Source organism: Octopus sinensis, linkage group LG4 (assembly GCF_006345805.1).
Source record: "Octopus sinensis linkage group LG4, ASM634580v1, whole genome shotgun sequence".
Taxonomy (NCBI): Eukaryota; Metazoa; Mollusca; class Cephalopoda; order Octopoda; family Octopodidae; genus Octopus; species Octopus sinensis.
This window is the reverse complement of record NC_043000.1, coordinates 126,407,346-126,421,505: the sequence shown is the minus strand read 5'-3', so window position 1 is coordinate 126,421,505 and position 14,160 is coordinate 126,407,346. Positions and strand designations below refer to the sequence as shown.

At 35.6% G+C, this 14,160-nt stretch overlaps 1 protein-coding gene across 1 annotated transcript in view; it reads right to left on the bottom strand.

The window, feature by feature from the left end:
* LOC115210582 overlaps window positions 1-14,160 on the bottom strand; it is a 174,287-nt gene that overhangs the window by 86,687 nt on the left and 73,440 nt on the right. The window contains exons 8-14 of the mRNA XM_029779185.2: window positions 12,948-13,027; window positions 11,690-11,855; window positions 9,735-9,947; window positions 7,347-7,508; window positions 6,310-6,387; window positions 5,058-5,226; window positions 2,577-2,651 (exon numbers count right to left, since the gene is read on the bottom strand). Of these exons, the coding sequence (XP_029635045.2) occupies window positions 2,577-2,651; window positions 5,058-5,226; window positions 6,310-6,387; window positions 7,347-7,508; window positions 9,735-9,947; window positions 11,690-11,855; window positions 12,948-13,027 (943 nt within the window). The remainder of the gene's footprint in view (window positions 1-2,576; window positions 2,652-5,057; window positions 5,227-6,309; window positions 6,388-7,346; window positions 7,509-9,734; window positions 9,948-11,689; window positions 11,856-12,947; window positions 13,028-14,160) is intronic.

Here is a 14,160-nt window from a genome sequence, read left to right as displayed (position 1 = left end):
TTGAAGGAATGTCTAAGTGCTCTGTGGAGTTTTAAAGTATGAATTAAAGCTTTAGAAAAATCCATACTAATGACTGAGTACCTTGAAAAATATGTTATTCATAATTTTGTTATACTCAAGTAGAATTAATAAGCCTCCCTTCTACAGGCACAACACCTGGAATTTTGATGGCAGAACTAATCAATTACAGCAATCCTAGCATTCATCATCGTCATCATCAATTAACGTCTGTTTTCCATGCTGGCATGGGTTGGAAGGTTTGACTGAGGTCTGGAGAACCAGCAGCTGCACCAGGCTCCAATCTGATCTGGCAGAGTTTCTACAGCTGGATGCCCTTCCTAATGCCAACCAATCCGAGAGTGTAGTGGGTGCTTTTACATGCCACCGGCATGAGGGCCAGTCTGGCGGTACTAGCAATGGACACACTCAAATTGAGTTTTTTACATGCCACCTGCACAGGAGCCATTCCAGTGGCACTGGTAATGACCTCACTCGAATGTTTTGTTCATGTGCCAGTAAGGCAACGCTGGTAACGATAATCGGTACTTATTTTGACCCTCAAAAGGATTAAAAGCAAAGTCTACCTTAGTGGAATTTGAACTCAGAATGTAAAGACAGAGGAAGTGCTGCTAAGCATTTTACCTAGTGTGTTAACATTTCTGCCAGCTTGTCACCTTAAATAGAATTAATGATACAAAGTAATCAATAGTTTTCTAAGTTTATTTTCATGAAATTTTTAACTGACCACAGTTTTTTATAAACATCCATTTGAAGTGCACAAGTAATTTTGAACTTTTCCTACAAAATTCCAGTGTACCATGATGTGAAAAACCATTAAGACTGTCAGAAATTTAATGGATGATTTGTACGCTCTACCACACCTGTCTTACTGTTTCATGCTACAAATGAAGAGGAATCTATCATCTCATCAATACAACTGCTAGAAATATTAGTCAAATAGCCCTCATGTTATATCATATCCTGTTAGCTTAAAAAACAAAAGCAGGATAGATTTGATAAGTAGTCCTATGTATGGTTACAAGTGGAAGAGAAGAGAGCAACATGATCATAAACCTATTAGAAGAGCAGAACGTAAGGAGATGATGGCTTGGGTGTTGGGGTTTGGGGGGAGTAAGGTGTACAGTAACAGAGATGAAGGTCAGAGGTACATAAGGGTGGGTGCCTATAGTGAGGAATGACAACAATAGTAGGGTGCGTCAGTGGCAGATATGAGAAGGTGTTGAGAATGATAGCAGATATAAGAGAAGTTACAGATGAGGTATGGCAGACCTGAGATGCAACTCAGAAGAAAAGGAGAGATAATAGAGGGCACAAAAAAGGGGTGGTTGGTGAAAATAGTGTGGGAAGGGACGATAATGAGAATGAGGGATGGATGTTAATAGGGAGAGGTTTGAAAGGAAGAAAGAAGTAACTAGTAGTGCAAAAGTGGGATAGGAAGTGAAATATGTGTTGATTCTGCTCTAAAATGATTATAATAGTTGAGGCGGTGAACTGGCAGAAACGTTAGCATGCCGGGCGAAATGCACAGAGGTATTTTGTCTGTCTTTACGTTCTGAGTTCAATTTTCCGCCAAGGTCGACTTTGCCTTTCATCCTTTCGGGGTCGATAAATTAAGTACCAGTTGTGTACTGGGTTCGATCTAATTGACTGGCCCCTGACCCCCCTGCTCAAAAAAAAAAAAAAAATTCGGGCCTTGTGCCTAGAGTAGAAAAGGATTAGTGCTATAATTAGAAGAGTGATGGAGGGATGGGTGTTAGGAAGATAAGATGTGAGGAATGCTTGACAGGGTTAGGGTGCAGTATGCTTTTAGGACCTCGCTTCTGCTGTGACAGACAGGACTTCTTGAACACAATGATTCACCATCATCTTAGTCCTTTGTCATCTCATCTGTGAGGCTGAACATGTTGATATCAGCCTTCACTACTTTGTCCCATATCTTCCTAGGTCACTCTTTTCCACAAGTTTCATCCACTTTAACCCTTTCGTTATTGTATTTATTTTGAGATGCTCCGTGTTTCTTTCAATTACTTTAACTATAACAAATAATTTAGTAAAATGACTTAGTTATCATGAGCTAGTTTCAAGAACTTAAATTGTGAGTAAGGTTTGGTGGAAGATTTTCATTCAAAACTTTTGAAAACAAGACATTTGTACTACAGAGCCAGAGTCAGTTTCAGCCAGGTTGGTAACGAAAGGATTAAAATGACTGGAACTTCTTTATACTACTATCCTTTATACTCTTCTTTATGACAAGATTGAAGATAAAAGATTGGTGGATTAATGATGTAGATAGAACTATGTGTTGCCAGCTGCAATTTCATTGCTTGCACTTGGGTCTAAGTTTCTTCTACCAAACCATTAAGTAGATTAAATGATTGTACATTTAGGTTTATTACTACAATAAATTGCTATTATGCAAGTAATAGCACATCTCAAAAATGTAATTATATTCTGTTTTGTGTTGTCTTAATGATATTTTATAAATGGGAACATAAGCAAATTACTGCAATCATTAGGATATTCTTAGCCATGATATCATCTTAAAAAATACGTACAGGACCTTTTGAAGCCTTTAGTTCCATGTGCTTGATTCCTTTCTTTATTGGATCCATAAATAAAATTCTGCCATCCTATTAATGAAGAAAGGAAATATATATAAACATTAGGAACATTAAAGGTATACATATAAAATTATATGCATGCACACACACACACACACACCACACACACACACACACACACACACAACACACACACACACACACCACACACACACACACATGTATGTATGTATGTATGTATGTATGTATGTATGTATGTATGTATGTATGTATGTATGTATGTATGTATGTATGTGTGTGTTGTTATTGTTGACTGTTAATATAATGTTTGAGTGATGCTGATAAAGCTAAATTTGAAGCATTTTTTCTAGTATGCTGCTGTTAAATGTTTTTGTAGAGATATGAAAGAAATTGCTGTCTTATAAACAGTTGCTCAAATTTACATCTGAATGAATGGTGCTGGGGAAACTCAGAGTAATAATAATGATAATGAATAATAATGAAATTATTGTATACAGTGCTCAGGTGCACCACAACTTGTCAAAAGTGCATATAAAGCATATGCAGTAATGTACAAATGTCTGGAAAGTGAACAGTGTATGAGTCAGATACATGCTTGCATGTGTATGGAGGGGAGAAAATCAGGTGTAGTGTTGGTGAATCTCAGGAAGCATGGAAGTTTTGAAGGATGCAGTGCTATAACAAGTAACAACTGATGCTGGCAGTTTGTTCCATGCTTCAGCAACTCTTAGCATGAAAAAATGTTTCCGAAAGTCATGGGAGCTGTGCTGTTTTCTGACTTTGTAAACATGTCCACAGGTGTTAGACAGGTGGAGTTTGATAATGACATCATGAACTATCAAGCTTAAATTCACACACACACATGCGCACGTACACACACACACACTCACACACACACACACACACACACACACACACACACACGCACACACACAGATGCTGTTTGGCTAAATGGTTAAGAAACTTGTTTTGCAGCCATAAAGAATCAGGTTTGATCCCCACGGGATGACATCTTGAGAAAATACTCTTCTCTAGAACCTCATGTTGACCCATTCCTTGTGGGTGAAACTGAATAAATGGAAACTGTAAGGAAGCCTGCCAGATGGATTATTATACCTGTAATTCAAATGATTCAGGTTTGTCACAGAGTGTGTCATGCTGATTCTTATTTCTTTACTGCCCACAAGGGGCTACACACAGAGGAGACAAAGAAGGACAAATGGATTAAGTCGATTATATCGACCCCAGTGCGTATCGACCCCAAAAGGATGAAAGGCAAAGTCGACCTTGGCAGAATTTGAACTCAGAACGTAGCAGCAGATGAAATACCTATTTCTTTACTACCCACAAGAGGCTAAACACAGAGAGGACAAACAAGGACAAACAGACGGATTAAGTCGATTATATCGACCCCAGTGTGTAACTGGTACTTATTTAATCGACCCCAAAAGGATGAAAGGCAAAGTTGACCTCGGCGGAATTTGAACTCAGAACGTAGTGGCAGACGAAATACTGCTAAGCATTTCGCTCGGCATGCTAACGTTTCTGCCAGCTTGCTGCCTTATGTGTCATGCTGATTCTGTATAAGAATTACATTAAGGGTAGACATGTCTGCAGAATGCTTGCCTACTTACACATTAACTCTTAAATTCCTGAAGTGCTTTCTCTATATAAATCTCTCAATCTTGTTAGAAACTACAGATATTAATGGAAAGCAATCGATTGCTCTTGTATGAATTTGGATGAAATTTCTTGACACAATATAATGATTGTTGGTGTACATTGTGAATGTGATTTCTTTTTGTTGCTCATTTTTACTCGTCATATCACTTTCACCTACCTAAGTAGGTTGAATATAGCTAAGTTGATTACATGCAGATATTTTCACAAATATGTACAAGATATTGATTCCTGTGTATCGATTTCCTGTCTCCTCACTGATTTTGCATTCCATAGTCTCTGCATCTTGGAGAATGCACAGCTCCCATTAGAAAAGTTATTCTAAGATGTGCCTTCCTCTCTTCCATAGATGTAATAAAAGTGCTATCACCCTGTTGAAGTACCTTGTAATTTCATCATACATCCTCACAAAAACTTTTCAGGAAAAATTTGTAAGAGAATACGCAACAGACTTTTATTCTTAAGTTCAAAGATTTTCTGGGGCCCACATCACTAACAAAAGAATTGATGCAATGATCAACTACAGAACATGATCATTCCACTTCTGTTCAGAATCAATAAATCTTGGTATTACTTAGATTGTTAGGGTGTACAGATGACACTTTAGTATCACTCTAATTATTTCCTCCAAGTACAAACTTTCTTTAATTAAATCATTAATAAATAAGTAAAAATGTAGTGTGTATGCATGAGAGATGCATAAACTTAAACACTCATTTCGAACGAATGATAATAACAACATCAACGGCAAAAAAAACAGAAAACATGTCAAACCTTCAGTCCCCAGAGTAAGAAATGATCAGAATTGATGGAATCTGTGCTGGATTCTGGAGATATTTCTACTGGAGAAGATAAGAAACCAATTGATATGCATTGACTTATTTCTTCTGAGACAAGGTCAGCAGCTGGTGTAAGAAATGTACCATTATTCGCCACAGATGAGCTAATTAAAGATAAAAAGAAATTGAAATAATATATATCAAGTACCAGTTATATGCTGAGGCTGATTATATCAATTTTATTATGTGTAAGACACAATAAATATTTCATTGGCCTACTGTACTGAATTTAAATTCTATAGTGAGATCTGAGCCTTGATAGAAGTGCTTATACATTGTGGCCCTATTTCAAGCATGTTTTTATCACCTCGTGAAAAAGAATTAATTTGGCTCTTCAGCAAGATTAAGTTAAGAGTCTTCATCCAAATTCTTCCTTGGATTTAGTTAAAACAAAATCTGGTACATATATTGCATGAAAACATACATATGCTTACATTAGTATAGAGCTATCAACACTATCTCTCTTCATAGGATTAGAACATCAGAAATTCTACAAAACCAATTACAATTGTGTGTGTGTGCATTTGTGTGTGTGTGTGTGTGTGTGTGTGTGTGTGTGTGTGTGTGTGTATGTGTTGCAGCTCCATCTTTGGTTTGGAATGTTTATAGGTAATCAATCCTAGTGCAAAAATCATTTATATAGGCGTAGGAGTGGTTGAGTGGTAAGTAGTTTGCTAATGGACCACATGGTTCTGGGTTCAGTCGCACTGCATGGTACCTTGGGTAATTGTCTTCTACTATAGCCTCAGGCCAACCAAAGCCTTGTGAGTGGATTTGGTAGACGGAAACTGAAAGAAGCCCGTCGTATATATGTATATATATATGTATGTGTGTGTATATGTTTGTGTGTCTGTGTTTGTCCCCCCCCCCCAACATCACTTGACAACTGATGCTGGTGTGTTTACGTCTCCATAACTTAGTGGTGCAGCAAAAAAGACCGATAGAATAAGTACTAGGCTTACAGAGAATAAGTCCTGGGGTCGATTTGCTCGACTAAAGGCAGTGCTCCAGCATGGTCACAGTCAAATGACTGAAACAAGTAAAAGAGAGTAAAAGAGTATTCTTTTATTATTGCATTGGTTTCAGCTAGAGGATATGGCCATACTGGGGCATTGCCATTAAAAAGAATGAGCTCCCATGCCAGGAATTGAACTCAGGCCACCTACTTATGCATCATGTATACTTACTATTGTTTAGTCTTGGTTAAGATATTTGATTGAATTTTCTTAATATTCCATACAGCCAAACGACATGCTGGATCGGATCTGAAACCAGATATGTGTGATCAAATTGAAATAGAAAAATAAACAGTGAAGTAAAAGGTATAAATAATGTTTATAGATTCATCAGAAGACAGTGTATTTAATGCAGATGATGATGATGATGCTCACACCATAGCCTCCAACGTGATTCCTCATTGGTAAATATTGCATCATTTTATCTATATGTATAAGGAGTGCTATAATTTATGGTTGATAAACATGGGTAATGAATGTAGAGCTTCAGAGTAGGAAACAGAGAGAATGGAAATGAGAATGGCTTGGTAGAAGAGTATTTTCGAAAGAGAGAGAGGATGACCAACAATGAATTGCAGAGAATGATGGGATTAGAGCTAGTGATGAATGTTGTGAAAAGAAATGGGATAAGATAGATGAATCCTGTGCTAAGGATGGCTGAAATGACTGGATGGGAGGAGAGGTGGAAGGGAATGTGGAAGAAAACAGAAGAAGAGGAAGACTGAGAAAGATAAGATGATTAAAGATGGTGGTAGTAGAAACAAAGGTGGCGAGCTGGCAGAAACGTTTGCACACCGGGCAAAATGCTTAGCAGTATTTCGTCTGCCGCTATGTTCTGGGTTCAAATTCCGCTGAGGTCGCCTTTGCCTTTCATCCTTTCGGGGTCGATAAATTAAGCACCAGTTATGCACCGGGGTCAATGTAATCAACTTAATCCCTTTGTCTGTCCTTGTTTGTCCCCTCTGTGTGTAGCCCCTTGTGGGCAGTAAAGAAATAAAGAAATAAGAGATAAAGGTGAAGGGAGATGCAGAGGATAGCACAAAATTGAAAAGTCACTTGCATGAGGCCTCTAAGACTAATTCCTATTTTAGTATGGAAAATGGCTTTAAAACATTTGTGTTGTTCTTTCTTCTGAGAGGATATTAAAGAAACCTGTAAAATACCACCAGTTTTAGAAATAAAACATAAATAAGCTGTCATTGTCATACCTTGAAGTATAAATCCACAGTATATCAGTTGAAAGAAGCAAATAGACAAGATTCAGGTCTCTACTGTAACAAAATCCTGGAAGTTCTTCAAGGGGTGACAAACATGGAGGAGGAAGAATGGTACACAGCTTTTTGTGACTTTTTTGGGCAAACAAACGTATACTGTAAAAAATAAATGAACTAATAATGGAACTGGTACAGTTTTGAAAGTATATATGATCTAAATGATGCACAATCTAGGTGCATATTTTAGGCAGTGTAATAGCAATTGAGTGAAGGTGCATGGCCTAGTGGTGAGGATGTTGCACTTGCAGTCACCAGATCATGGGTTCAATTCCCATACTAGGTGGTGCATTGTTTTCTTGAACAAAACACTTAATTTCACATTGCTCCAATCCCCTTTTTGAACAAGGTGGAATGTTGGCCTTCTTGTTTAGCCAGTGGAGTGGCACCATTCAAAGGCAAAAATAATGCAAGGCACATTGTGACCACTGATGTGTAACAACATCTGATAGTCTGGTCAATTAAAAAAAATAGCAATAGAAGAAGAAAAAATATAATCACTATAATAGCTGCTCTTACTGAAAAATAGCTTTCTCTCTGTACAAAAGGCTAGCTGCTATGTAGAGAAGTGTTGGTATCTTCTCAATGAATGCCAGTGTAGTATGTGATCTACATGCTATTGCAATCTTCAGCAACTTAAATCTAGACTGGCTTATGATAAACATTCAAAGTTTTGTTATAAATTTACAATTATAATTAGAGGAGTGAGTTAAACTTTTAAAAAATAAAAGAAAAAGACATTTTTTATTGATTTTTATTTCATACAAGAAACATGGATACTGTGACAATTTGTATACAGCACGGATATCATTTAAAAATGCAATAAAGAGATTTTTCTCATTTGATCTTAAAATCTTCCAACAAATGAAATCTAAATGAAATTGAAATAGTTTCAATGGAACACCTCTCATTTTTTTGAGAAGACGAATTTTAGTTTCTAGCCACAATCGCTCAATGTTCTACGTATATGTTCCATCTTGACAATTAACATAGCTTTGACATTGGAATGGATGTAATATCTATTTAGATTTGAATATACCGGCCATTCATCTGAGTGGATGACAGATCCTGCTTGCACTTCTCTTAGGATAATTGGCTCTAGAGTAGCTCTGTCTCTTTTTAGAACATAAAAAAATAGTGACAATCTAAGCCATTTTTAAGTTTGAAAGACCCATGAACCACCTATTCTTCATCCATGATTTCTATTTTCACAACATCTGCCTCACTGTCAGTTGATTCAGGGCTTTGATCACCAGTAAGATGACCTCAATTATATTTTCTTCTTCCAGCAAAATGTATCTCATCTATCTGAACAGGATTTTTGATAGTTCCTACCATTTGTCCTCTGTTATTGACAGACACAATTGAGGGGCAGACTTCTCTGCACACATTGAACCAGTCGCATATAGTTCTCTTGCTCCTTCCAGTCATTTCTTCAGTTAAATTAAATGGATGATATTTTACAAAATAAAAGACTAGTTCCAAAATTTCACATAAAGTCAGTTTACAATTGATTTTCCTATTCAATTCAGTGTAATGGAAAAATATATTTCCACAACGCACAGACCTAAATGTTTGGCATACCCTCTTTGTGCAGCAAAAAACAGGACTGGCTTCACGTCTTATTCTTCATTTTCCCACCATTTCTTCTCCACATTTGCTGCATGGATCAATATCTCGATGTTCATCAAAGAGTTCATAGTACTGGAGAAGTTCTATTGCAGCTTCTTCATTTCGAATAACCTGTGTCTAAAATTCTTTTACTCTCATCGGGACTTCTTTCAATGGGCTCACGACTAAAAGTTCTTAAATCATAAAAGTTTTTTCGGTTTATATACCAAACCAACCAGAAGTCAAATAAATAGATGAATTTTAAATGTAGATCAAAAATTTGGTGTAGATCACAAACTATACCACATAGGTTCTCAAAGTGGGCACCTTGGGCAAGTGTTTTCTACTATAGCCTCGGGCCGACCAAAGCCTTGTGAGTGGATTTGGTAGACAGAAACTGAAAGAAGCCCGTTGTATATATTTGTATATATATATGTGTGTGTGTTTGTGTGTGTGTGTTTGTTCCCCCAACATCGCTTGACAACCAATGCTGGTGTGTTTGTGTCCCTGTAACTTAGTGGTTTGGCAAAAGAGACTGATAGAAAAAGTACTAGGCTTACAAAGAATAAGTCCTGGGGTCAATCTACTCGACTAAAGGTGGTGCTCCAGCATGGCCACAGTCAAATGACTGAAACAAGTAAAAGAGAATTGTACAGAAAGACTTCTTAATTTAAGCATTATTTGTTATCTACTCAGAAATACATTAACGCTTACCTTCCATCATCTCCGACAGCCAAGAGTCTTGTAGTTTTCGGTGCAGTTCCATATTGTAATGACATGTGTGACACACTAGAGCGCATTAATCCCCAAAAGTTAACAAAGTAGTTAAGGAACCAAACAGAAATCTCTTCAGCTGTGCATGTGACCAATTGATTTTCATCAGTAAAAAACATCCACATGGGATTATTATTGCCAGACACAAGAGCACTGAAATAAAATATTCTGTGAATTCATTTTATGAACCAATAAGGAAAATAGTTTCACCAAAATTGTTTCTATGAATAATTTAAGCTTTCATTAAATATAATTGCAATTCTTTAATAAGAATAAAAAAAAACCTTGGCATAGCTCACTAAAGGTTGGAATAAACTGCAAGAAACTACAACAGATAAAGAAATGATTGAAGCGAATATGGAAGTAAAACTAATGAATGAAGATGTTGTTGATATGTAGCCCTAGGTAAATTAGCCCTGATCAAGCAGGCCTATGATCAAAAGTTTTTCAGCTGTGACTATTCTGTCATTTTATATATTTATGACTACATTGTTCCCATATGCCTTCAATTTTTTAAGATGGTAGACTTTCATTGTGGGTCATTTGTCTGCTACTTCTCACAGGTTGAGCAACTAAATAAAGGTTCCTTATTAACTTTAAGTGTGAGATTCATCAACAGATGCTTGCGTAGTATATTTAAAATTAGATGGCCCGAACACATAAGCAATATGGAGTTATGGCAAAGAACAAATGAAGTTTCGATTAGGGAGCAAATATTTAAGAAAAAGTGGAAGTGGATTGGTAGCACAATTAGAAAAGACACACCAAATGTAACGAAAAGTGCTTTACAGTGGAAACCGGATGGATATAGAAGGAGAGGTAGGCCTAAGAACTCATGGCAGAGATTAACACAAAAGGAACTAGAGAAAGGGGGACGTTCATGGCAGAGTATAAGTACAGAAGCCAAAAATTATGCGACATGGAATTCAACTATAAGTGGCCTACACTCCGCGTTGGAGGGTTAAAGGCATAAAGAAGAAGTGAGATGTGTGTGGAAATTTAAATACTGGCACTTGTGAAAGCTGTTACAAACATTCAAATGTTTATGAAAAAATTCTTCCCCATTCAAGAAGTTTTTTCTTAATTCTAGGTTACAGCCATAAGCCAGTATACATATAGCTATTAAAGTGAATGAGATTAAAATTTGGTTTGTTACATTTTGGCAGGCTTTTGAAGGGATTTGATATTTGTTTATATGTTTGGAAATTTTATAATTTATAATTTTATTATCAATGAAATATATATAAATTAGATTAAATTTAATGCTACAGTTGAATTTTAATTATTATTGTTATAAAATAACTAAATATGGAAAAGATATTCTCCTCTTCACAGAAGAAAAACAAATAGACACATCAAGACACAACAAAAGTATTTTGCCACAAAAGAAATACGAAAATATTTTAGGTTTGTAAGTTGTAAGGCATTGATGCATCTCATTATACATAATTGGTTTTCATGAATATTTGAATAGGTTAATAAATATTGATGAATCTGTTCAAGGAAGATAAGGAAAATATTTTCATCAAAATTGAATCATTGCAAAATTCAGGTTTACATTAAATATAATTACCATTCTTAGATAGAAATAAAAATACTTGGAGTATTGTATTTATCATTTGGCAAAACTGAAGTACCCAAAAAGTCAAAATAAACTACAATAAACTACAACAGGAAAAGAAACAAGAAAGAAGACTAAAGAGGTAAAACTAAAGCAGGAAGGTGATGTTGTTGTGTAGATAGCCCTGTAGAGAGAAGTTAGCCCTGTAGATAGAAGTTGTGTAGATAGAAGTTAGCCCTGCTCAAGCAGGGCTGATTTTAAGCCACACAATCTCTGATGACTCTTCATGATGAATGGATGAATGGATGGATGGATGGATTTTAAACTGACCTACCAGTAAAGACAATCCATTGTCTCTAGAGACCAAATTCTTATGGTTCCATCCTGAGAGCTTGTTATGAACATAAGAGAGTTTTCTGGGTGGAGCTGAAGATTGGATACAGATCTTGTGTGTTCATGGAAAACATGTAGCAATCCACCAATTGAACTCCAGACTTTCACTGGATGAAAATAATTCATAAGCAAAATATAAAATATTAGCACATCATTTTCAATATTGTTACAGCCATTTTGATCCTTTATTATCATCATTATTGTTATTGTTATTATTATTATTATTGTTATTATTGTTGTTGTCGTTGTTATTATTATTGTTGTTATTGTTATTGTTATTATTATTATTATTTTTATCATAGACATCGCATAATAAACAATATCGCCAAGTTGTTGATTGAAGATATTGTATCTACCAGGGGTTTGTACTGTTTGTCAAGTCACAACAAGGACCTCAGACAGACAGTACTTTACACAATATGCATGCAGTTCCAAGTAATGCTGACATTTGCAATACATCAAGATTGTAGGTTATCTCTAAGGTTTTCAGATGTTCTTTTTTCAGATTGGGTGGTACTGAGCCCAATGCTCTGATGACAATAGGGATAACCTTTATGTTTGACTCTCTTAGCTGCCACATCTTAGCAACCTCAATTTTCAGGTCTCCATATTTCCTGATTGTCTGAATCTGGACCCCATTAAGAAAGCCTCTATTCTAAATTATGTTTCTTACCACATCTATCTCCTTTCCTTTCAACCTCTTCATTACTGACAAAACCCATTGAGGAAGAAATTCATCTCGCATTCTTTCTAACCAATGGGACAATTTTCATCTGCTTCCAGTATATATTGTGTTTTAAACTCAGCATGCCCATAAGAAATATTATATCTGGACAAATATTGCAGTGAATTTGCCTTTCACAATATATTTGCATTAAGTATGACACATTGAAGACTACTTTAATTTAATACTGCTTCTATTGCATATAACTGATGAAGAACAAATATTGAGTGATGATTAGTAGAGAAGAAAGGGAAGAGTAGGTGACAACTGTAGATTATTATCTATGATGTAGATTATTGTAATCTAAATTTCTGGAAGTTCATTCAATCTGGTTTTGCTTTCATATGCTTTCAGTGACAGATAAAACAAAATTAACTGAAGGACAGAAATAACAAATATGTTTTTATTGCATGATCAAAGAAAATATTGTTGGAATGAAAAACAAAAAAACAAAAAAAATATCAATGAACTCTACCTGTTGTGTCATGGGATGCAGTTACAATGACCTTGGCTTGTGAAGAGAAACAACATCCAGTTATTGCCTCAGTATGGGCTCTGATAAAATGTTAAAACAATGTGAATAGACAATCAGAAAACATATTTTAGAATATGAGATTGGAATAATTACATTGCGCATCGTAAATAGTAATGAAATTTCAGAAGAGATGCGGTTTCATTGTATAGGAAACTATCAGAACTGTGAATTTAGTTGCAATATTCGTGTATCTATAATCATAAACATTCCAATCAAGACCATCCCATTTTTTTTTTCAGATATAGCATTCCTAGATTTTATTATTCACTATATCCTTTTTTGAAACAGTATGGTATGGTTTGAGATAAACTGTTCAGGCTATTTCTAGTAAATTGAACAATTAGATAGAAGCTCTCTCATAAAACCATAATGTTCCCCACTCAAATCCCATACCTGCTGACCAATAAAATTTAAGATATTATTATTAATACTAACTTGCTTCTCTGTTTGATTGTTCTTTCATGACTTCTAGCTCAATGTAAAATTTTAAGCTGAATTGCTTTATATATATTCATTTCTACCACTTTTACAACATTATAATTCTTCCATAGACACACAGCTATAGACTGACAACCAATGAAGACTTGTTTTGGGATAAATAAAATTTTGTGATTGCAGTCAGATGCTTCTTGGAGCTTTAAGTATTATGCACATGAAAATAGAAATGTATAACGTAGTGGAAAAAGAAAAACAGCAAGTCCGGATTTGGTAACACAAACAGGAAAATAGAACTCAAAACATCATCATCATCGTTTTAATATCCATTTTTCCATGCTTCCATGAATCAAAACCTAAGTATAAATATATATATTTTAATTTTAATTGACTGAAGTAAGGCGGCAAGCTGGCGGAATGATTAGCAAAATGCTTAGCGGTATTTTGCCCATCTTTACTTTCTGAGTTCAAATTCTGCCAAGGTTAACTTTGCCTTTCATCCTTTCAGGGGTTGATAAAATAAGTAACATTTGTGTACTGGGGTCGATCTAATCGACTGGCCCCTTCCTCAAAAGTTTCAGGTTTTGTACCTTTAGTAGAAAGGATTATTTTAATTGGCAGAAGTTAGAAAATGACTCAGAGGCTGCAAGTTTCATGTAGCAGCAAACATTTGATAAATGCCAAAGCATGAGACTCTTGGCCTTTGAGTCACTTTGTA